Source organism: Narcine bancroftii, chromosome 5, assembly GCF_036971445.1.
Source record: "Narcine bancroftii isolate sNarBan1 chromosome 5, sNarBan1.hap1, whole genome shotgun sequence".
NCBI classification, from domain to species: Eukaryota; Metazoa; Chordata; class Chondrichthyes; order Torpediniformes; family Narcinidae; genus Narcine; species Narcine bancroftii.
This window is the reverse complement of record NC_091473.1, coordinates 150,926,334-150,952,100: the sequence shown is the minus strand read 5'-3', so window position 1 is coordinate 150,952,100 and position 25,767 is coordinate 150,926,334. Positions and strand designations below refer to the sequence as shown.

The window sequence follows — 25,767 nt, the reverse complement described above, 5'->3', positions numbered from 1 at the left end:
GTTTGTGAATGATTTTTGTCACTGTGAATAAGTGGTAACTTATGGTATTAAGTGAGCATCTGATCAAGCTGAGGAGGTCCTCTTGTTTCCAAGAGAAAGTGTTGGGAATTGGGCAATGCCTCACATATTCTTCTCGGGATCTCCCATCAACGGTATCTATCCTGTTGTGGTCTCCTCTACATCGGAGAGCCTGGATGCAGATTCATAGATAGCTGCTTTGAGCACCTCGGCTCTGTCTGCTGCAATAGTGTGGATCTCCAATGGCTGCCCATTTCTATTCCCCATCCCTTGCTGACGTGTTTGTCCATGGTCTCATGCACAGCCAGACTGAGACCACTGCAAATTGGAGGAACCACATCAAATTCCATCTTGGCACCCTCCAACCAGATGGCTTTAACGTCGAGTTCTCCTGCTCTTGTTAAACCACTATCCCCGCTCCATCTTTCCCTGTGTCTCCTTTCCTCTCGCTCTGTCTCTCTTTTCCCTCCATCTCCTTTCCACCAGCTCTGTGTTCACAGAGCTAAACCATCACCTCTCCCAATCAATGCTTACATTTTCTCTCTCAAGCCAAGTTCATTGTCAACTGATTGTACAAGTACACCCCGATAAAACACCGTTCTCCAGTCCTCGGTGCAAAGCACGCAGACACACAACCAGATGTAACACACAGAGACAAACAGTACACATGCAGGACAAGTATTTATAGATACAAATAAATATTGTTCCGTAAATATGAGAGTCTCTGGTGGTTCGTGCGAGCAATTCCTTGGGTCATTCTCAGGGCTGGTGCCAGATTATTTTGCAACTTCAATTTTCAAAATCAGATGCTTTGTAGAAAAAATGAAAAGCACAAAACTTGAAACTGATAAATCTATTTTAAATTGCAATAATAAACAATACATCAATCTTTCATAATCTTTCTCAAATACAAAAGAAAATATTTTCGCACGCAAATCATTTTGAACTTAAGGGCACTCAGTAGAATACATCCCCTCCGCCAAGGGCAACACAACATTAAAACCTTTTACTTCACCACATTCCAGTGTCCATTTTTTCCTCACAAGGATGATGTAGGGTGAAAATGCCCCTTTGGCCGATCAGATTTGCTTTGACTTTCCCATAACCATTTTCACAAATTTTTAATTTTCCCACATTTCCATCAATTCCCCCCCAGATTCTACAACTCACTTACACACGGCAGCAATAGCCAATAATCTACCTGCCCACATCTTGGAGATTTGAGATGAAATTGAAGCCTCCCGAGGAAGCTCGCATGGTCACAGGGAGAAGGTGCAAACTGCCCACAGGCAGGGCCAGAATTCAGGGCATAACCCAGGTCTCTGGAGTTGGAAGGTAGTCGCTCTATTCATTGGACCATTGTGAGATGGCATCAACTAGACCCATAATCAAGTTGATGACATCTCCATATTACAGAACTGTGGAAACTTGTAATACCTTGATAGAGAACCCTGAGCAAAATGTATCTCTGCAGCAGGTTACAGCTCGAGATATAATGGGGTTCTAACTCAAGGTTCTAATAATGAGATAGACAACAGACTCGCCAAGGCAAATAGCGCCTTTGGAAGACTACATAAAAGAGTCTGGAAAAACAACCAACTGAAAAACCTCACAAAGATAAGCGTATACAGAGCCGTTGTCATACCCACACTCCTGTTCGGCTCCGAATCATGGGTCCTCTACCGGCATCACCTACGGCTCCTAGAACACTTCCACCAGCGTTGTCTCCGCTCCATCCTCAACATCCATTGGAGCGCTTTCATCCCTAACGTCGAAGTACTCGAGATGGCAGAGGTCGACAGCATCGAGTCCACGCTGCTGAAGATCCAGCTGCGCTGGGTGGGTCACGTCTCCAGAATGGAGGACCATCGCCTTCCCAAGATCGTGTTATATGGCGAGCTCTCCACTGGCCAACGTGACAGAGGTGTACCAAAGAAGAGGTACAAGGACTGCCTAAAGAAATCTCTTGGTGCCTGCCACATTGACCACTGCCAGTGGGCTGATATCGCCTCAAACCGTGCATCTTGGCGCCTCACAGTTTGGCGGGCAGCAACCTCCTTTGAAGAAGACCGCAGAGCCCACCTCACTGACAAAAGGCAAAGGAGGAAAAACCCAACACCCAACCCCAACCCACCAATTTTCCCCTGCAGCCGCTGCAACCGTGTCTGCCTGTCCCGCATCGGACTTGTCAGCCACAAACGAGCCTGCAGCTGACGTGGACTTTTACCCCCTCCATAAATCTTCGTCCGCGAAGCCAAGCCAAAGAAGAACTCAAGGTTGAAGAAAGAGACTCTCACACAAAGGGAGTGTAAGCGATGCCGACCTTATTAGCTTGCAGCTCTGCCTTTTATAGGCAGCTGGCCGCGTCACCGCCTGGGCATGGCTTGAGCGGGGCTGGGTGCCGGTTGACTATCCTGGATGCGCGGGCCCGGATTGGATCACCCCCCCTGAAATCTGTTGGTGGTGATTGGTCGATTGGGAGTGGGAGTCTCATCCCGCGTTCTGGTTGTTCGATCGCCTTGTTCGACAGCTGTTTCCTGTGTCGGCCCACAGAGTGGGTGGCGGGCCGCTACAACTAGATAATTTCAGCATGGCTTTACACACAGAAATTCAAGAATGCCTTTTGAAGTTCTCATGAAACTGACAACTAGGATAAACAAAATCATTCATATAATTATAAAAATAGCCTGGAGTAATTGCTGAGTTGATTTCTTTTAAGAATTTATATACTTTTATTTTTCATCTATGACTAGTGATAGTTAATCTGCTCTTAGAAACAAGCAATTATGTGTGCTGAGCTATCCTTAACGAGTTACCCTGGACCATCTTGGACTCAAATCTGCTTGGTTCCCCTTCTCATGAATTATGATCCTCTAAAAAGGGGCTGGTCATGGTCTGACCATGAAGGGTCCATAAATTAATCAAACCACTGTTGGAACTATTGGAACAATAAAGGTAAATACCATTTTGTGAAATCCCGAAATCTCCCCTTCACTGTCCAGGAAGTCTGGACCATGACTGAGCCCTGGTGGGTCTGTGCAGAGAGCAAACCGGGCTTCTTCTGCCCAGTACTGGCACACATAATAAAGGCCACTCGACCCTTCCGGAGACTCAGCATTGACTTTAAGGGGCCATTAGCTTCCATGAGCAAGAACGTATTTTTCCTCTCGGTTATAGATAAATATTCCGGTTTTCCGTTTGCCATCCCTTCCGTGAATACCTCAAGGCACTGATGCAGATTGTAACCATGTTTGGATACCCAGTATTCATCCACAGTGACTAGGGGTCTAGCTTCAAGAGTGAGGAACTGCACCAGTACTTGGTGGTGTGGGGCATCGCATCTAGTTGCATGACTGGGTACAACCCCAGGGGAAATGGGCAGGTGGAAGGTGCGTACGGGGCAATCTGGAAGGCAGTCCTCCTGGCCCTTAGGTTGAAAGGATGGTCCACTAACTACTGGCAGGAGATCTTTCCCGAGTGCTCCATGCCAAAGGGTCCTTCTTATATATGGCTACCAACTAGACCCCTCATGAATGCCTCTTTTCCTTCCCCAGGAAAATGGCGACAGGAGTCTCACTGCTGGCATGGCTGATGTTTCCAGGACCAGTCCTCCTCCATAGACATGTGAGGTTTCACAAATCCGACCTCCTGGTCAAGCAGGTGCACCTCCTTCATGCCAACACATATTACGCCTACGTGGCGTACCCCAATGAATGTGAGAACACTGTCTTGACTTGTGACCTGGCACTGGCAGGGAGCCCAGTCCCCCCATTCTGGGCACCCCTGGCATCTCCAGGACCCTCCCAGAGGCTACATCCTCCCCCCGCCCATCATCAACAATGGGACCTCATTGCCCACGGACCCACCCATGACCTACACCCCCTCACTGCCATGCACCACCCCATCCATACCATCGGCCGTCCTAACCACTCCTGACCCAACCAACCTTCAGGCGGCCCTGTCTTCACCGACCATTGACCAGGAGCCTTGTCCTGCGATGATCGCAAAGCCAACGGTGACCACCAGATTACATGAGTTTGTAAACCTGTAAGTATATTTTTCTCTCCCAACTACTCCATAACTAGTGGACACTCGGCATTAAGACGTTGGTGGTCACTGTTTTTCTCCACCCTCACCCCACTTTGGGACTCATTTTAAGAAGGGAGTGATACAACCTATGCCTGCGCCTGTCCGCAGTCCTACACTGCCTACTGCAGGGGGGAAACCCACTGAACCTGCAGGGAGGTAACCTGGGAGACTGGCTCCACCTACTCCCAACAAATCACCGGCCCCGTATAAAGGCTCATGCTGGCCCTTGGGTAGGAGTAGAGCACATGGAGCCAGAAGGGATTGTTGTTTCGGTTCGTGTGGGTCCCACAGGTTAAGATCCAGACCAAAGTTGAGGTACAAAGCACATGTTTATTTCGGGGATACAAACAGGACAACAGGGTCGATATGTTAGGTAAACCTCACAATACGCAGGGGGTAAATATACACTTCAGATAACGAGGGAGGAACCGACAGAGACTGGGGGAAATTACATGAATACACACATTCAACAGTCAGGATCAAGGTGACACTATGTGCCACCACCCTTTGACTGGTAAGGACATGTCTCTTGCTACCTTAGCCTCGACTCACCCCAACACAGTGTGAGGAGTCCAAAGAGGCAGAACAAAGGGGCACATGGTCCTTTATAGTTCTGCAGGCAGTACTGGGGGGGGGGGGGCAATCACTTGAGGCAATCTGGGCCCCGTTGGCTGCTGTGGCCAATGGCTCAAAGCCAAGTGCAGGGGCTCAGCAGGGGTCAGCCGAGGTGATTCACCTGGGCCAATGGGGTGAAGGTCAGGGCTGAGTCTGGGCGGGCTGCCCAGACTGCAGTACCTGGTGATTTAGGTGGGCCAATCTCAAGGGTCACCTGGACAGCTTGGGATGAATCTTTGACCTTGATTGGCAGGTAGTGTGTCCTCCGAACAGGAGCGCAGCGGCGTCACCAGGTGGTGGACGTTGCCTCTCCATGACAGCGATACTGAACTTTGTGTGCAAGTTTGAAGCTAATTAAAGCCTGTAGTACAGCCTTCGTGGTTTGAGCTTGCAGCGCATCACACACATGTTAACCATCATGAAATGAGCTTTCTTTGGATCCTTGCTGATCCTTACTGTTGTTCCATCCTCATAAACCTCTCGGTTCAGACTCTGGTCTTTGTGGAAATATGAGTCATTCCCTGCTTGTATTTTCCTACCCAAGAGGTTTTCATCAGGCAAAGTGCCTCCTGGACTTGTGGGTTTGGAGCGATCCTGTAATTTTACGAGCATGTCTGCAGGATCTCCTCTGTCGGACTCTCCCGCCTTGGCCTTGTTCAGAGCTCATTTAAACGTATCCACAAAACATTCCACTTGACCCTTGGACTGAGGATGACATGGAGGTGAGCAAATATGCGCAAATGAAAAAGAATCGAAATTGGCTGCTGTGAATTGTGTCCCATTTTCTGAAACTAATATTACTGGAGAACCAAAATATGGATTTGTCTTAACAGGGAATTTCGCAGCTGAGGCGCATTGGATACATGACAGTGTCGGTTGTTCTATCTGGTCATCCATCAGAGGCCAATAAAGCATAGCTTCATGCAAGTGTTTTCCCTCAGTTCATTCCAGGATGTCCACTGTGAAACTGTATGAGGATTGTCGATTGCAGAGCTGAGAGAATCACAGTCCTTTCTCTAAACAAAAGACAGCCATTAGTGATTGTCAATGACCCTCATCTTTGGCTGGATTTCCATTCGTGGACAAGTTTTTGGCCACCCTGAATGATGATAATCTCTTGTAGGAGGTCGTCTTCGCTCGATGCTTGTCTGACTCTTTCTGCTGTGACTTTTCTTTTCTTTGGCTTGGCTTCGCGGACGAAGATTTATGGTGGGGTAATGTCCACGTCAGCTGCAGGCTCGTTGGTGGCTGACAAGTCCGATGCGGGACAGGCAGGCACGGTTGCAGCGGTTGCAAGGGAAAATTGGTGGGTTTGGGGTTGGGTGACTAGCAGTGAGTTAATAACACCTTTGATTACCCGGTTGACCTCTGCCTCTACAGAGAGTTCCACAACAAGAATATTTTCCGGCTTTGTTTCCCGCTTGCCAATGAGTCATAACAAAACATCAGCTTGCCTGATACTTGTGGTCGGTAGGTATCTAATTTTGAAGTCATACCCAAGTAGCATCATGGCCCATCTTTGCAGACAGTTCACCGTGTGCAGCTGGTGATCTGTCAGAAGAGTGAATTTCCATCCATGGGGCACTTTATGGAATTTCTTCACCACAAAAATGATTGCAAGAGCTTCCTTTTCAATTCGTCCACAGTTATGCTCTGCAGGGGTTAGAGAGCATGCTGTGTGGGCTATGGCCCTTTGATTCCCATCTGGGAATATGAGCAATGTCTGCACCCACCCCAGACTGTGATGCATCTGAAGCTACGACATTCTCCAAGTTTGGATCGTAGGGCGTCAAAAGAAGGTTCGATTTTAGCATCGGCTCAACTCAGTTGAGCGACTCTTGACATTTTGATGTCCACTTCCATTTGCTATCCATGGTAAGGAGCTTGTTGAGTGGATTACGGAGTTTATGCATTTCCAACAGAAATGAACTGCAGTGAATGATAAGACCCAGGAATGAACATTCCTGTGGGTGCAGGTGTGAGCTTGGTAGTGTCGGTGTTTTGTTCATCAATGATGAAACCAAGATATTTCACTGACATCATGAAAAATGTGCATTTTTCTGTTGCACTTGAAAACCGTAGTCTTTGATATGCGACAGAACGTAATCAAGATGATCTAACAATTTTCGAGCATGTGGTCCCCTGACCAGGATGGTAGGTCGTGTTTATTGAATCTTATAGAGATTTTTCAAGGAGTTTACCAAGAAGGTAGATGAAGGAAAGGCTGTGGATGTTGCCTACATGGACTTTAGTAAGACCTTTGACATGGAGGTTAGTTCAGAAGGTTCAGACACTAGGTATCGATGGAGAGGATGTAAACTGGATTTGAAATTGGCTGAATGGAAGAAGACAGAGAGTGGTGGTGGATGATTACCTCAGACTGGAGGCCTGTATCTAGTGGTGCTTCAGGGATTGGTGCTGGGACCATTGTTGTTTGTTGTCTATATCAATGATCTGGATGATAATGTGGTAAATTGGATCAGCAAGTTTATAGATGACACTAAGATTGTGGATGGGAAAGAAGGCTTTGAAAGCTTGCAGAAGTATCTGAACAAACTGAAAGAACGGGCCAAAAAGTGGCAGATGGAATTTAATGCATAAAATTTTGAGATGTAGTATTTTGGAAGGGCAAACCAAGGTAGGACATACACTTTAAATGATCGGGCACTGAGGAGTGCGGAGGAACAAAGGGATCTGGGAATACAGGTACATAATTCCTTGAATGTGGCATCACAGGTAGAAAAGGTTGTGAAGAAAGCTTTTGGCATCTTGGCCATCATAAATCAACATATTGAGTATAGGAGTTGGGATGTTATGGTGAGGCCACATTTGGGGTACTTTCTGTTCTGGTCGCCAAACTACAGGAAGGATATCAGTAAGATTGAAAGAGTGCAGAGATTTACTAGGATGTTGCCGGGTCTTCAGGAGTTGAGTTACAGGGAAAGGTTAAACAGGTTAGGACTTTATTCCTTGGAGTTAAGAATGAGAGGAGATTAGATAGAGGTTTACAAAATTATGAGGGGTTTAGACAGAGTAAATGCGAGAAGGATCTTTCCACAGATTAGGAGAGATAAGTACAAGAGGTCATGGCTTTAGGGTAAAAGGGGAAAGACTTTGGTGAATATAAGGGGGAACCTTTATACTCTCTGGTGAGAGTGTAGAATGAGTTGCCACCTAATATGGTAGCGATCTAGAGGGTTATGGAATGGGTATGAAGTTTTTGGCACAGACTAGAAGGGCCGAATGGCTTGTTTTATTTTGTGGTGTATTCCATGGTTCTATGGTTAAACACACACACAGACACACAGACACACACAGACATATTGAGTATGTACTGGGCTGAGTTCTTTGGGCGGAGTCAATGATCAGGGGTGGAGTCAATGATCAGGGGCGGAGTCAACGATCAGGGGCGGAGTCAACGATCAGGGGCGGAGTCAACGATCAGGGGCGGAGTCAACGATCAGGGGCGGAGTCAATGATCAGGGGCGGAGTCAACGATCAGGGGCGGAGTCAACGATCAGGGGCGGAGTCAACGATCAGGGGCGGAGTCAACGATCAGGGGCGGAGTCAATGATCAGGGGCGGAGTCAATGATCAGGGGCGGAGTCAACGATCAGGGGCGGGGTCAATGATCAGGGGCGGAGTCAATATCAGGGGCGGAGTCAACGGGTTAATCAAGGTCTCAAATCATTTATCAACGGGGCAGGTGCATTGATTGGACGGGTTCGGAGAGGAGGTGGAGCCAAAGGTAAGTGGCAGGGCCAATGACGAGGGACCATTAGCAGGGGGCGGGGCCAGAACCAGGAGGCGGGGCCAGAATCGGGGGCGGGGTCTATTTCAAGGGGCGGACCTATTCCCAAGGGGCGGGGCCTATCACAAGGGACGGGACCTACCCCAGGGGGCGGGGCCTATCCCAATGGGCGGGGCCTATCCCATGGGGCGGGGCCTATCACAAGGGGCGGGGCCTAAGGGGCGGGACCTACCCAATGGGGCGGGACCTACCCCAATGGGCGGGGCCTACCCCACGGGGCGGGGTCTATCACAAGGGGCGGGACCTACCCCAGGGGGCGTGGCCTACCCCAACGGGCGAGGCCTACCCCATGGGGCGGGGCCTCTCAAGAGGCGGAACCTACCCCAGGGGGCGGGGCCAGAATCAGAGGGCGGGGCCTACCCCACGGGGCGGGGCCTATCCCAATGGGCGGGACCTACCCCACGGGGCGGGGCCTATCACAAGGGGCGGGACCTACCCCAGGGGGCGGGGCTAGGCCGAGCGGACGGACGCCATGTTGCGAGGCCTCCCGCTGCCGCCGTCGCTGCTCTGCCTGTGGGCGACCTGGGGCTCCGCCCTCTCGCCGCCGGCCGCCCCGGGCCTGGTTCCCGGCTGCCCCTGCCCCAACCCCGCGCTCTGCCGGCCCTTGTTCGGCCACAGCCAGCGAGAGGTGAGTGCGGCGCTCCCGTCCGCGCGGTACGGCCCCCCCCCCCCACCACGGGTCGCCCCCCCCCCCCACCACGGGTCGCCCCCCCCCCCCACCACGGGTCGCCCCCCCCCACCACGGGTCGCCCCTCCCCCCACCACGGGTCGCCCCCCCCCCACCACGGGTCGCCCCCCCCCCACCACGGGTCGCCCCCCCCCACCACGGATCGCCCCCCCCACCACGGATCGCCCCCCCCACCACGGGTCGCCCCTCCCCCCACCACGGGTCGCCCCCCCCACCACGGGTCGCCCCCCCCACCACGGGTCGCCCCCCCCACCACCACGGGTCGCCCCCCCCCACCACGGGTCGCCCCCCCCCCACCACGGGTCGCCCCCCCATCACCACGGGTCGCCCCCCCCCCCCCCCACCACGGGTCGCCCCCCCACCACGGGTCGCCCCTCCCCCCACCACGGGTCGCCCCCCCCACCACGGATCGCCCCCCCCACCACGCGTCGCTCCCCCCACCACGGGTCGCCCCCCCCACCACGGGTCGCCCCCCCCCCCACCACGGGTTGCCCCCCCCCCACCACGGGTCGCCCCCCCCCCACACCACGGGTCGCCCCTCCACCCACCACGGGTCGTCCCTCCCCCCACCACGGGTCGCCCCTCCCCCCACCACGGGTCGCCCCTCCCCCCACCACGGGTCACCCCTCCCCCCACCACGGGTCGCCCCTCCCCCCACCACGGGTCGCCCATCCCCCCACCACGGGTCGCCCCTCCCCCCACCACGGGTCGCCCCTCCCCCCACCACGGGTCGCCCCTCCCCCCACCACGGGTCGCCCCTCCCCCCACCACGGGTCGCCCCTCCCCCCACCACGGGTCGCCCCTCCCCCCACCACAGGTCGCCCCTCCCCCCACCGCGGGTCGCCCCTCCCCCCACCACGGGTCGCCCCCCCCACCACGGGTCGCCCCCCCCACCACGGGTCGCCCCCCCCCCCACCACGGGTCGCCCCCCCACCACGGGTCGCCCCCCCCACCACGGGTCGCCCCCCCCACCACGGGTCGCCCCCCCCCCACCACGGGTCGCCCCCCCCCCACCACGGGTCGCCCCCCCCCCCCACCACGGGTCGCCCCCCCCCACCACGGGTCGACACCCCCCACCACGATTCGCCCCCACCCCACCACGGGTCGCCCCCCCCACCACGGGTCGCCCCCCCCCCACCACGGGTCGCCCCCCCCCACCACGGGTCGACACCCCCCACCACGATTCGCCCCCACCCCACCACGGGTCGCCCCCCCCACCACGGGTCGCCCCCCCCCCCACCACGGGTCGCACCCACCCCCACCACGGGTCGCCCCCACCCCCACCACGGGTCGCCCCCACCCCCACCACGGGTCGCCCCCCCACCACGGGTCGCCCCTCCCCCCACCACGGGTCGCCCCTCCCCCCACCACGGGTCCCCCCCCACCACGGGTCGCCCCCCCCCACCACGGGTCGAACCCCCCCACCGCGGGTCGCCCCTCCCCCCACCGCGGGTCGCCCCTCCCCCCACCGCGGGTCGCCCCTCCCCCCACCGCGGATCGCCCCTCCCCCCACCACGGGTCGCCCCCCCCACACCACGGGTCGCCCCCCCACCACTGGTCGCCCCCCCCACCACGGGTCCCCCCCCCACCACGGGTCGCCCCCCCCACCACGGGTCGCCCTCCCCCCCACCACGGGTCGCCCCCCCCACCACGGGTCGCCCCCCCCACCACGGGTCGCCCCCCCCACCACGGGTCGCCCCCCCCACCACGGGTCGCCCCCCCCACCACGGGTCGCCCCCCCCACCACGTGTCGCCCCCCCCCCACCACGGGTCGCCCCCCCCACCACGGGTCACCCCCCCACCACGGGTCGCCCCCCCCACCACGGGTAGATCCCCCCCCGGGTAGATCCCCCACCACGGATCGCCCCCCCCCCCACAACAGGTCGCCCCTCCCCACCACGGGTCGCCCCCCCCACCACGGGTCGCCCCCCCCACCACGGGTCGCCCCCCCCACCACGGGTCGCCCTTCCCCCACCACGGGTCGCCCCCCCCCCACCACGGGTCGCCCCCCCCCCACCACGGGTCGCCCCCCCCCACCACGGGTCGACACCCCCCACCACGATTCGCCCCCACCCCACCACGGGTCGCCCCCCCCACCACGGGTCGCCCCCCCCCCACCACGGGTCGCCCCCCCCACCACGGGTCGCACCCACCCCCACCACGGGTCGCCCCCACCCCCACCACGGGTCGCCCCCCCCCCCACCACGGGTCGCCCCCCCACCACGGGTCGCCCCCCCACCACGGGTCGCCCCCCCCACCACGGGTCGCCCCCCCCACCACGGGTCGCCCCCCCCCACCACGGGTCGCCCCCCCCCACCACGGGTCGCCCCCCCCCACCACGGGTCTCCCCCCCCCCAGCACAGGTGGCCCCCCCCCCCCACCACGGGTCTCCCCCCCTCCCCGGGTAGCCGCCCCCTCCCCGGGTAGCCGCCCCCTCCCCGGGTAGCCGCCCCCTCCCCGGGTAGCCGCCCCCTCCCCGGGTAGCCGCCCCCTCCCCGGGTAGCCGCCCCCTCCCCGGGTAGCCGCCCCCTCCCCGGGTAGCCCCCCCCTCCCCGGGTAGCCCCCCCTCCCCGGGTAGACCCCCCTCCCCGGGTAGACCCCCCTCCCCGGGTAGACCCCCCCTCCCCCTCTCCATTCCCCCCCCCCAACCCCAGGCAGGCACCCACCCTCTCCCCTCCACACACCCCAAGTGGGGGCTACCGTCATTCCCCCCCCCACTCCCAAAAGGGGCCACCCTTGTTCTCCTGAGATAAGGCAGCCAGGGATCTTCCCATCTCACCCACGACCAGGATTCGGCCCCTCTTCCCCTTGGATCTGTCTGCCCAGAATCTGACCCAACCCTACAACCCCAGGATCCTCTTTCGCCCACCATCATCCTCTTTCTCTCCTAGCTCTGTAAGCTGACCTCCGTTACCCAAACCCTGGGATGATCTGAGCATCAAACCGCAGGATCGCTTGTCCCCTCGATTATTCCCTCCTTCCTCCCATGCTGCAGCCTCCTCTACCTACCTTCTTCGGCCTCTCCTTAGCTCCTTCTGCCCCCCAGCGTACATGTACCTCCCCACCATCACCCCCCCCTTCCTGGCATCCTTGGCATTTGTAAACAGACTGTGGTGAATGTTCCCCGTAGTTGATTTCAGAGTATCTTGCCAGCATCAATCAGATGAATTTCATCCTTTATCGATGTTTTGCATTGTTAGATGGGTTAAAATGTGCTTCAAACCAGGATTTATTGTTGCAAACAAGTTTTGTGGCAACATTCACATTATAACCATCTTGCAATGTTACTGTAAAATAAACAATAATGGTGCGCAAAAAATAGGGCCGTGTCTTTGGTTCATTGATTATTCAGGAATCTGATGGCCGAGGGGAACAAGCCGTCCTTGTGCCGTTGAGAGCTCGTCTGAACGCTCCTTTACTTTTTCTCCGATGGTAGCAGAGTGAAGAGGGCCTGGCCTGGGAGGTGGGTCTTTGAGGATAAGCTGCTTTTTTAAGACACCGCCTCATGTAGATGTCCTCGATGGAGTGAGGTCTGGTGCCTGTGATGTGGCAGGTCGAGTTAACAACCCTCTGGAGTTGATTCTTGTCCTGAGAGTTGCGCCTCTGTACCAGATTGTGATGCAACCAGCCAGAAGGCTCTCCATGGTACCTGTAGAAGTTTTTGAAAGTCTGCGGTGACGTACTGAATCTCCTCAGACACCTCACAAAGTGATTGCATCGCCACGGAGGCTCCAGCACAGATTCTTGGAGATGTTGACACCCAGAAATTTGAAGTTCTTGACCCTCTCCACTTCTGAGCCCTCGATGAGGACTGGGTCATGTTCCCCTGACTTCCTCCTGAAGTCCACAATCACCTCCTTGGTTTTGCTAACATTGAGCACAAGGTTGTTGTCTTTACACCATTCAACGAGCTGATCCGTCTCCCTCCTGTACCCTTCCTCATTGTTGTTTGTGATTCTGCCGACAACTGTGGTGTCACTGGCAAATGTAGATAGCATTGGAATTGTTCCTGGCCACAAATTTGTGGGTGTATAATGAGTAGAGCAGTGGGTTAAGCTCACATCCTTGGGGTGCACCTGTGTTGATAATCAGTGAGGAAGAGACGTTTCAAATCTGTACTGACTAGTCTTCCGATGAGAAAGTCAAAGATCCAGTTGCGGGGAGGTGGTGGGGGATATGGGGTGGGTACAGAGACCTAGAGTTTGTAGCTTCTTGACTAGCCCTGAGGGAATAATAATATTGAAGGCTGAGCTGTAGTGAATGAATTGCTGTTTTCAAGGTGATCCAGAGCTGAGTGGGGAGCCAGCAATGTTGTATCTGCTTTGGAGCGATTGTGATGATAGGCAAATTGCAGCGGGTCCAGTTCTTTGCTTAGGTACGTGTTAATTCTGGCCATGACCAGCCTCTCAAAGCATTTCATCACAGTAGAAGTTAGTGCTATTGGGCAATAATTATTGAGGCAGCTCACACTACTCTTCATGAGTTCTGGGATGAGTGATGCCCTTTTGAACCAGGTGGAAACCTCTAACTGCAGCAATGAGAGGTTGAAAATGTCCGTGAACACTCCGGCTAGTTGGTTGGCACAAATTTTCAGTGCCCTGCCAAGTACGCGGTCAGGGCTTGACGTCTTGCGAGGGTTCACCCTGTTGAATGATGTTCTGACGTTGCCCTCAAGAGACAGATATGACAGGGTCCTCAGCCTTTTCAGGTAATCTAGTAGGGACTGTTTGATTCTTCCCCAAGCGGGCATAGAAGGTGTTCAGCTTATCGGGTAATGAAGCATCACAGACCTCTATAGTGTTCACCCTTGCTTTGTAGGCTATAATGACCTGCACTCCCTGCCATAGCTGGCTTATATCTGTCTGTGTCTCTACCTTCTTCCTGAATTGTCACTTTGCTTCAGAGATGGCCTTCCGCAGGTCACACCTGGACTTCTTGTAAAGATCTTGATCCCCGGCCTTAAACATCCTTGTTCTCGCTCTCAGCAGGTTGTGAATTCAGCCACGGCTTCTGGTTGGGGAACACCCGGTACCTGCGCGTCGACACACTCTCATCCACACGGGTTTTGATGAAGTCGGTGACACCTGTTGTATGTTCATTCAAGTCTCTGTATGAGTTCTTGAATATGTTCCACTCCACTGATTCAAAGCTCCTCTGCCTCCCTCAACCTTCACCACCGTCTTCACCACTGGTGATGTGGTCTTCAGTGTCTGCTTGTACACTGAAGTGGAAGTACAGTCCACATGGCAAATGCACTACAATGTGGATAAATGTGAGGTTATCCACTTTGGTAATACAAACCGGAGGGCAGATTATTATTTGAATGGCAGTAGATTAAGAGATGGGGAAGTGCAGAGAGACCTAGGGGTACTTGTACACCAGTCTCTGAAGGCGAGCATGCAGGTACAGCAGGCGGTTAAAAAGGCAAATGGTATGTTGGCCTTCATATCAAGAGGGTTTGAGTATAGGAACAAGGATACCTTACTGCAGCTGTACAGGGCCTTGGTGAGACCCCACCTGGAGTATTGTGTGCAGTTTTGGTCACCTTATCGAAGGAAGGATGTTCTTGCAATGGAGGGAGTGCAGAGGCGATTCACCAGGCTGATACCTGGAATGGCAGGAATGACTTATGAGGAAAGATTGCGCAAATTGGGATTGTACTCGCTGGAGTTTAGAAGATGGAGAGGGGATCTCATAGAGACATATAAAATTCTGGCAGGACTGGACAGAATGGATGCAGATGGGATGTTTCCAATGGTGGGGGAGTCCAGAACCCGGGGCCATGGTTTGAGGATAATAGGCAAACCATTTAGGACCGAGATGAGGAGGAATTTCTTTACCCAGAGGGTGGTGAATCTGTGGAATTCATTGCCACAGAGGGCAGTAGAGGCAGGTTCATTAAATATATTTAAGAGGGAATTAGATCTATTTCTTCAGTATAAGGGTATTAAAGGTTACGGAGAGAAGGCGGGGATGGGGTACTGAACTTTAAGATCAGCCATGATCTTGTTGAATGGCGGAGCAGGCTCGAAGGGTCGAATGACCTACTCCTGCTCCTATCTTCTGTTTCTATGTGATCAGACTTGCTGAAGTGCGATCATGGTATGGCTCGGTATGTGTTCTTCATGGTGGTGTAGCGGTGATCAAATGTGTTGGTTCCCAAGTCTCGCATGGGACAGGTTGGTGGTAGCTTGTCAGAGACTTCTTCGGATTGGCTTGATTGATGTCTCCCACAGTGATCAGGAAGGGACCTGGATGTGAGGTGTCATGGCTGTTTATCACAATGCTCAGACCCTCCAGTGCCAGCCTGACATTAGCCTGGGGCAGAATGTATGCTGCGACCAGGATGATGGTGGTTTAACACCCTTGGCAGGTAGAATGGGTGATACTTGATTGCCTGATGTTCTAGCTCTTTGCACCATTATGAATTGATGATGACACAAACGCTGCCTCCCCTGGTTTTTCCCAGACACAGATGTTCGGTTGATGCGATGGAGGGTGTAGTCCTGGGCTGCAGTGCCGTGTCTGGAATGTCCGCGTTTAACTATGTTTCCATAAAGCACATCACATAGTACTCTCTGATGTTGAAGTCTGGCTTGGAGTTCATCAAGTTTGTTGACCGAGGATTGTACGTCGGCCAGGAGAATGGAAGGGAGCGGAAACCTCTGGTCAGTTCCCATGGTGTATAAATAGTCCATACGCGGTTCCTTTAAATCACCCATGTTGTTTAAGTGTGTTGAGTGTCTTTTGTTTGCGACCCACAAAATTTACATGGCCCAATCTCTGGCTGTTTAAAACTCCCGTGGTGTCGTTCTTGTACTTGCCTGAGCGTCGGCAGTTTAAATGTCCCATGGCCTGACGGACACTACCGATTGTTGATTCCAAGGTCTGTCAGCGATCTTAGGACATCAGTATTAATGGGTAAGTTTGTTTTTTGTTTTTGTTTTGTTTGATTTTTAGAAGTTTTGAATGGGAATATTTGATTCTTCCCGTCAGACCTGCTCACAAGGAGTCACGTCTGTAAGGCGCCACCTTGGATCCTTTAATTGAACATTTAATCAGCTATTTACAAGTGGAATGTTGGCACGTTATGAGGGTTAGGGTTAATCACACAATGTTTAGAAGATATACTATAGGAAATAGCTACTATGTGCATGCTCTGTATGGTATATACTCGTGTAATAGTCGATCCCGTGTAATAGTCGCCCCCCCCCCTTTCATTTTGGCTCAAAAGTGTCATAATTATGTCTCCCTCTATCACCGCCTCTGGCTGGGCATTTCCAGATATGCAATCCCTTGGATTTCCTCTGAAGTTCTCCCCTCTCACTGCAAAACTATACAGGCTAGGTGTAACTCAGACCACTATCTTGATAAAAGATCATAAGACATAGGAGCAGAATTAGGCCATTCAGCCCATTAAGTCTCTTCCACCATGAATCATGGGTGATGTGTTTTCCCTCTCAACCCCATTCTACTGCCTTCTCCCTATAAACCTTTGACACACTAATAATAACCTAAAAAAAGACTTTCTATCCTTACTTGTCCTTCACAATTTTATAAAGCCTTCCAGTGAGAATAAACCAAACCCATCCAAAATTTGTGTCATTCAAGGGACCATCCTAGTGAATCTCTTCAGCACTCCCTCTTTCGTGACCACTTTATTCCTATAGTGTGACAACTAGAACTGTGCACGATGTTTCAAGTGCGGTGAAGCCAATGTTTTGTTCAAATGGAATGTAATGTCCTGAATTTAGTACTCAATTCCACAGCCCATGAAGGCAATCATACCAAATGCCCAATTTATCCTATTCAGATAATGATTTTAATGGAGGAACTCAGTAGGTCAGACAGCATCCATGGGTAGAAATGGTCACCAATGTTTCCTGGCCATTCAGCCCATTGAATCCACCATTCGGTCATGAGCTCCCACCCAGCCCCACTCCCCTGCTTTCTCGCCAAAACCTTTGATACCCTGACTATTCAGATAGCTCTCAATCTCTTCCTTAAATACACGCAATGACCCGGCCTCCACAGCTGCCCATGGTTGCAAATTCCAGAGGTTCCCCACTCTCTGGCTAAAGAAGTCCCTCCACATCTCTGTTTTAAATGAGCGCCATTCAATCTTGAAGTTGTGCCCACTTGTCCTAGACTCTCCCTCCATGGGAAGCAGCTTTGCCATATCTACTCTGTCCAGGCCTTTCAACATTCTAGGGTCCCCCCTCATTCTTCTGAACTCCAAGGAGTCCAGTTCAAGAACCATCAAACGTTCCTCATATGCTAATCCCTTCATTCCAGGAATCATTCTTGTGAATCCTCCCTTTAAAGGATCCACATTGTCACTTAATACTAATTTAGAATGTAACATACATGAAATTCTTTATCTTTTACCTTCAGTAAGGCAGACAGAGAGTCGCCACTTTGTGCAACTCCCCTCACAGAAATTATGCCCCAGCAAGGAGCAAACTCACAACCCTTGGATTACAGGACCAGAGCTCTAAGCACTGAGTCACTGGAGCCTCTTCCCTCTCCAATGCCAGCACATCCTTTCTTAAATAAGGAGGCCGTACTCCAAGTGAGGCCTTACTAGTGCCTTATTAAAACATCACATCCCTGCTCTGTGTCATATTTCTCTAGCTATGAATGCCAATATTGCATTTAACTTTCTTCACCGCTGATTTAGTCTGGAGGACAACAAGGACCATCTTTATTCAACTAACAGCCATCAGCTGGATTGATCAAGACTAAGGGGATGAATACTATATAAAGGGGGAAAGAAGCTGACGGAGGGGCCTGGAGATGATAGGAGAGAAGGTGTGGGAAGTGAAGACGAAGGTGGAGGGGGGAGGAAAGGTTAGGGGGGGAGGATTTGTTTGAACAGGAGTAAGTAATGGGAATCAGATGAAAGTGGGAGTTATCTAAAATTAGAAAAAAATGAATCACCATTCATGCCTTTGGGTTTCAAGCTGCCCAAGAGAAATGTGATGCATTGTTCCACGAGTTTACGTTTGGCCTTGCCCTGACAATCGTGTGGTATCACTTTGCCTCTTCCCACCCTTCAGTAGTTTAAAGCCTCCCGAGTAATGCCTGCAAACCTCCCCACAAGGGTATTGTACCCCTCCAGCATGTCCTTAAACAATGCCCTGTGCCCCAGGAGCAATCCGTGTTTCCAAAACCTGAAGCCCATCTCTCAGCTCCAACCACACATTCAGCCTATCGTCTGCCATCTATACCCTCTTGTAATTTGCACAGGCAATAATCCTGAGATTGCACCCCTGCATGCCCTGTCTTCCAGTTTTCTATCTAACCATACATTTCTGTAGAACTTCAGAGAATGAGGGGAGATTTTAGGTACAAAATTGAGGGTGTAGGTAGGGTAATGCAAGCAGGCTTTTTCCCACTGAGGTTGGGTGAGATAAGACTGAGAGGACGTGGGTTAAGGGTAAAACATTTAAGGGGAACATTCGGGGGCACTTCCTCATTCAGAGAGTGGTGAGAGTGGAATGAGCGGCCAGTGGAGGTGGTGATCGTGGGTTTGATTTCAGCATTTAAGAGAAATTTGGATGGATTCATGGAGGGAAGGGGTATGGTCTGGGTGCAGGTCAATGGGACAAGGCAGAATAATAGTTTTTCACAGGCTAGATGGGCTGTAGGAACTGTTTCTGTGCAGTCGAGTCTGTCCCTTGCAGGACTACATCTCTTAGAACGGAGTTGAGGAAAACCTTTTTCACCCAGAGGGTTGTGGATCTGTGGAATGCTCTGCTTCAGAAGGCAGTGGAGGCCAATTCTCTGGGTGCTTTCAAGAAAGAGTCAGATTGAGCTCTTAAAGATGGTGGAGTTGAGGGATATGAGGAGAAGGCAGGAACGAGGTACTGACTGGATGATCAGCCATGATCACAGTGAATGTCAGTGCTGGCTTGAAGGGCCAAATGGCCAACTCCTGCATCTATTGTCTATTTTTACATCTGCCATTTGTACCAACATGGACTATAACCTGTGGCTTCCCTTTCATAATGTTCTGTGCCCACTTGCAAATCATTCTGGTTGAATTGATTGAAGCTGACACCAGGAGGGCCCTTTTTCAGTTGAAAGTTGTCACCCTTCTTGGAAGGAATTAGTTGATTGTCTCTTGGAGTAGCATACAGCATCATTCGGATTACTAGAATAGGGCTCCCATTTCTTTTCTCTCCATACTTACTGTCATGTTGGAAGTTTGAAGAGACCATGTTATCTGATTGATTTAGTTGTGTGGTTATTACTGCAGTGAAGGAGGCCATTTTGCCCATCTGGTCCATGCTGGCTTCTAGCACTTCAATCCATCACCTCCATCCCTCCTTGTGTATTTGTATCTCTTGACGTGCTCTCTGGTTACTGAGAAGTAGGTGGAGATGAGCCCATCATCTCAGAGAATGGCAGAGCAGACTTGACGGACAAATGCTCCTATTTCTTGTGTTCTGTTAAGCCCATCATAGTGTTCTGGAGTCGTACAGTGAGGAAACAGGCCCTTCGGCCCAACTTACACAGGCTGACTAAAATATCCCACCTACACTCATCCCATCAGCCTGCGTTTGGCCCAGATCTCTCTAATCCAATCCTATCCATGGACCTGACGAGATATGACGAGACTTAAACATTGAATAATACCTGCCTCAACCACCTCTTCTGGCAGCCCATTCCAAACACCCACCACTCTATTAAACAAAAACGTTTACCCTTCAGGTTCCTGTTAAATCTATGTCCCCTCTCCTTAAACCTATACCCTCTGGATACAAATTTCCTTTCTCTGGCCAAAATACTCTGTGTTCACCTGATCTATTCCTCTCATAATTTTATACACCTCGATGAGATCACCCCTCATCCTCCTGTACTCCAAGGAATAAATCCCCACCCTGTTCAATTTCTCTATAACTCAGGCCCCTATTTTTATCTCCCATCTTTGGGAATATAAGAGCTATTTGGGGAAAATATGGGTGGCATGGTTACCATAGCTGTTGGTTCTATTACAGCCCTGGAAACCCAGTTTTGAATTTGGTGCTGACTCTGTTCTCTCTGTGTCTGCGTGGGTGTCCTCCAGTTTCCTTCCAACCTTCAAAACGCACTGGAGGTTGTAGGTTAATTGGGTGGCATGGGCTGGAAGGGCCTGTTACCGTGCTGTATGTCCACATGGGCCGGAAGGGCCTGATACCGTGCTGTATGCCTACATGGGCCGGAAGGGCCTGTTACCGTGCTGTATGCCTACATGGGCCGGAAGGGCCTGATGCCGTGCTGTATGTCTACATGGGCCGGAAGGGCCTGATACCGTGCTGTATGTCTACATGGGCCGGAAGGGCCTGATACCGTGCTGTATGTCTATATGGGCCGGAAGGGCCTGTTACCGTGCTGTATGTCTACATGGGCGGGAAGGGCCTGATGCCGTGCTGTATGTCTACATGGGCCGGAAGGGCCTGATACCGTGCTGTATGTCTACATGGGCCGGAAGGGCCTGATACCGTGCTGTATGTCTACATGGGCCGGAAGGGCCTGATACCGTGCTGTATGTCTATATGGGCCGGAAGGGCCTGTTACCGTGCTGTATGTCTACATGGGCCGGAAGGGCCTGATGCCGTGCTGTATGTCTACATGGGCCGGAAGGGCCTGATACCGTGCTCTATGTCTACATGGGCCGGAAGGGCCTGATACCGTGCTGTATGTCTACATGGGCCGGAAGGGACTGTTACCGTGCTGTATGTCCACATGGGCCAGAAGGGCCTGTTACCGTGCTGTATGTCCACATGGGCCGGAAGGGCCTGATACCGTGCTATATGTCTACATGGGCCGGAAGGGCCTGATGCCGTGCTGTATGTCTACATGGGCCGGAAGGGCCTGATACCGTGCTGTATGTCTACATGGGCCGGAAGGGCCTGATACCATGCTGTATGTCTATATGGGCCGGAAGGGCCTGTTACCGTGCTGTATGTCTACATGGGCCGGAAGGGACTGTTACCGTGCTGTATGTCCACATGGGCCAGAAGGGCCTGTTACCGTGCTGTATGTCCACATGGGCCGGAAGGGCCTGATACCGTGCTATATGTCTACATGGGCCGGAAGGGCCTGATGCCGTGCTGTATGTCTACATGGGCCGGAAGGGCCTGATACCATGCTGTATGTCTACATGGGCCGGAAGGGCCTGATACCGTGCTGTATGTCTATATGGGCCGGAAGGGCCTGTTACCGTGCTGTATGTCTACATGGGCCGGAAGGGCCTGATGCCGTGCTGTATGTCTACATGGGCCGTAAGGGCCTGATACCGTGCTGTATGTCTACATGGTCCGGAAGGGCCTGATACCGTGCTGTATGTCTATATGGGCCGGAAGGGCCTGTTACCGTGCTGTATGTCTACATGGGCCGGAAGGGCCTGATGCCGTGCTGTATGTCTACATGGGCCGGAAGGGCCTGATACCGTGCTCTATGTCTACATGGGCCGGAAGGGCCTGATACCGTGCTGTATGTCTACATGGGCCGGAAGGGCCTGTTACCGTGCTGTATGTCCACATGGGCCAGAAGGGCCTGTTACCGTGCTGTATGTCCACATGGGCCGGAAGGGCCTGATACCGTGCTATATGTCTACATGGGCCGGAAGGGCCTGATACCGTGCTGTATGTCTACATGGGCCGGAAGGGCCTGATACCGTGCTGTATGTCTACATGGGCCGGAAGGGCCTGATACCGTGCTGTATGTCTATATGGGCCGGAAGGGCCTGTTACCGTGCTGTATGTCTACATGGGCCGGAAGGGCCTGATGCCGTGCTGTATGTCTACATGGGCCGGAAGGGCCTGATACCGTGGTCTATGTCTACATGGGCCGGAAGGGCCTGTTACCGTGCTGTATGTCTACATGGGCCGGAAGGGCCTGTAACCGTGCTGTATGTCCACATGGGCCAGAAGGGCAATTAGTGAGACCTGGCTACAAAAGGGGCAGGACTGGCAACTTAACGTTCCAGGATACATTTGTTTTAGATGTGATGGATCAGAGGGTAAAAAAGGGGAGGAGTTGCTCTGCTTGTTAAGGAGGACATTACTGCCGTGAGGTGGCAAGATGGTCTGGAAGGATCGTCCAGTGAGGCTGTTTGGGTGGAATTGCGGGGTGAAGGAGACATGAGGGTGCTAATTGGGGTGTATTACAGACCACCAAATGGGTCAAGAAAACTAGAGGAACAAATATGTAGAGAGATAATGTATATGTGTGAGAATCATAAGGTAGTGATCATGGGAGATTTTAACTTCCCTCACATTGATAGGGATACCCATACAGTTAGAGGGCTGGATAGGCTGAAGTTCGTTAAATGTGTTCAAGATTGTTTTCTAAATCAGTTAGTAGAAGAACCGACTCGGGATGGTGTAATACTGGATCTCCTGTTAGGGAACGAGCTAGGTCAGGTAACGGACATTAATGTTGGAGATCCAATTGGGTCTACTGATCATAATTCTGTACGTTTTAGGGTAATTTTAGGGAAGAACAAGGAGAGGCCTAAAGTTGAGGTTCTGGATTGGAAAAGAGCAAATTTCGAAGGAATAAGAAGGGATTTGGGGAGTATTGATATTTTCAGGTAAGGATGTTAATGAAAAATGGAGGATATTCAAATAAGAAATTTTGAGGGTTCAGAGTCGATATGTCCCAGTGAGGATCAAAGGAAAGGCTGGAAGTCAAAGGGAGGCTTGATTTTGGAGGAATATTGGAAATTTGGTTAGGAGAAAAAGGGAGGTGTACAAGAGTTATAAAGAACAAGGAGCTGACAGTTTGAAGGAGGACTACAAGGAGTGTAGAAGGAATCTTAAGAAAGAAATTAGAAAGGCCAAAAAAAGGCATGAAGAGGTTTTGGCTGACAGAGTAAAAATAAATTGAAAGGGTTTCTATAGGTACATTAAAAGTAAAAGATTAGTGAGGGATAAAGTTGGACCCCTTGTAGATAGCGAGGGTAGGCTGAGTGAGAAGTCAGAGGAAATGGGGGAAATTTTGAATAATTTCTTTGCCTCGGTATTCACTAGGGAAAAAAATATTGAACCAGTTGAGGTAAAGAAAAGATAACCGAGGAGGTAGTGATGGCTGTGTTGAAAAAGATAAAGGTGGATAAATCTCCGGGACCGGACAAAATATTCCCAAGGACACTCAGGGAGGCTAGTGGACAGATAGTGGGGCCATTAACAGAGATATTTAGGATGTCACTATCCACGGGGGTGGTGCCAAAGGATTGGAGGGTGGCGCATGTGGTTCCGCTGTTTAAGAAAGGGTCCAAATGTAAACCTGGGAATTATAGGCCCGTGAGTCTGACGTCTGTGGTGGGTAAGTTGATGGAAAGTGTTCTGAGGGATGGTATTTACAAATATTTGGAGGTACAGGGATTGATAGGGAGTAATCAGCATGGTTTTGTCAGGGGTAGATCATGCTTGACAAACCTGATTGAGTTCTTCGAGGGGGTTACAAAAAAGGTTGATGAAGGGAAAGCTGTGGATGTTGTCTATTTAGACTTTAGTAAAGCTTTTGACAAAGTTCCCCACAGGAGGTTAGGAAAAAAGGTGGAGGCATTAGGTATAAATGAGGAGGTAGTGAAATGGATTCAGCAGTGGTTGGATGGGAGGTGTCAGAGAGTAGTGGTAGAAAATTGTTTGTCCAATTGGAGGCCGGTAACTAGTGGAGTTCCTCAGTGATCGGTCCTGGGTCCACTATTGTTTGTTATATATATTAACGATCTGGAAGTAGGGGTGGAGAATTGGATAAGCAAGTTTGTGGATGATACAAAGATTGGTGGTGTTGTGGACCGTGAGGAAGATTACCGAAGATTAAAAGGTGATTTAGGAAGGCTGGAGGTGTGGGCTGAGAAATGGCTGATGGAATTTAATACAGATAAATGTGAGGTGCTGCATTTTGGAAAGGCATATTTAAATAGGTCATATACATTGAATGGTAGATAATTGAGGCGTGCAGAGCAACAAAGGGATTTAGGAGTGATGGTAAATAGTACCCTCAAGGCTGATAGTCAGGTAGATGTTGTGGTGAAGAAGGCATTTGGATTGTTGGCCTTCATAAACTGGAGTATAGAATTCAAGGGTAGGGAGGTTATGATGAAATTGTACAAGGCATTGGTGAGGCCAAATTTGGAGTACTGTGTACAGTTTTGGTCACCAAATTATAGGAAAGATATAAACAAAATAGAGAGAGTGCAGAGAAGGTTCACGAGAATGTTGACAGGATTTCAAGGTTTGATTTACAGGGAAAGGTTGTGCAAAGCGGGGCTTTTTTCTCTGGAGCGTAAAAGATTGAGTGGGGACTTGATAGAGGTGTTTAAGATTTTAAAAGGGACAGACAGAGTAAACGTGGATAGGCTTTTTCAATTAAGAGTGGGGGAGATTTAAACGAGAGGGCATGGTTTAAGATTGAAGGTGGAAAATTATAAGGGGAACATGAGGGGAAATTTCTTTACGCAAAGGGTGGTGGGGATGTGGAATGAGCTTCCGACAGACGTGGTCGAAGCGAGATCATTGGTTACATTTAAGGAAAGACTGGATAGTTACATGGATAGGAGAGGACTGGAGGGGAATGGACCGGGTGCTGGTCAGTGGGACTGGGAGGGTTGGGATTTGCTACGGCATGGACTAGTAGGGCGAAACTGGCCTGTTCTATGCTGTAAGTTGTTATATGGCCTGTTACGTTGCTGTATGTCCACATGGGCCGGAAGGGCCTGTTACCATGCTGTATGTCCACATGGGCTGGAAGGGCCTGATACCGTGCTGTATGTCTACATGGGCCGGAAGTGCCTGTTATTGTGCTGTATGTCTACATGGGCCAGAAGGGCCTGTTACCGTGCTGTATGTCTACATGGGCCGGAAGGGCCTGATACTGTGCTATATGTCTACATGGGCTGGAAGGGCCTGATACCGTGCTGTATGTCTACATGGGCCGGAAGGGCCTGATACCGTGCTGTATGTCTACATGGGCCGGAAGGGCCTGATACCGTGCTGTATGTCTACATGGGCAGGAATGGCCTGATACCGTGCTGTATGTCTACATGGGCCTGAAGGGCCTTATACCGTGCTGTTTGTCTACATGGGCCGGAAGGGCCTGATACCGTACTATATGTCTACATGGGCCGTGGGGGCCTGTTACCGTGCTGTATGTCCACATGGGCCGGAAGGGCCTGTTACCGTGCTGTATGTCCACATGGGCCGGAAGGGCCTGTTACCGTGCTGTATGTCTACATGGGCTGGAAGGGCCTGATTCCGTGCTGTATGTCCACATGGACCAGAAGGGCCTGATTCCGTTCTGTATGTCTACATGGGCTGGAAGGGCCTGATTCCGTTCTGTATGTCTACATGGGCTGGAAGGGCCTGATACCGTGCTGTATGTCTACATGGGCCGGAAGGGCCTGATTCCGTTCTGTATGTCTACATGGGCCGGAAGGGCCTGATTCCGTTCTGTATGTCTATGTTGGCCGGAATGGCCTGTTACCGTACTATATGTCTACATGGGCCGGAAGGTCCTGTTACCGTGCTGAATGTCTACATGGGCCGGAAGGG

The 25,767-nt window shown here is 52.0% G+C and overlaps 1 protein-coding gene across 1 annotated transcript in view; it reads left to right on the top strand.

Moving 5' to 3' along the window:
* The first annotated feature begins 8,961 nt into the window (after positions 1-8,961).
* The window catches only part of LOC138764067 (di-N-acetylchitobiase-like), a 35,398-nt gene continuing 18,592 nt past the window's right edge, over positions 8,962-25,767 (top strand). Inside the window, exon 1 of the mRNA XM_069939377.1 lies at positions 8,962-9,160. Coding sequence (XP_069795478.1) covers positions 9,005-9,160 — 156 coding nt within the window. The 5' untranslated portion in view covers positions 8,962-9,004. The remainder of the gene's footprint in view (positions 9,161-25,767) is intronic.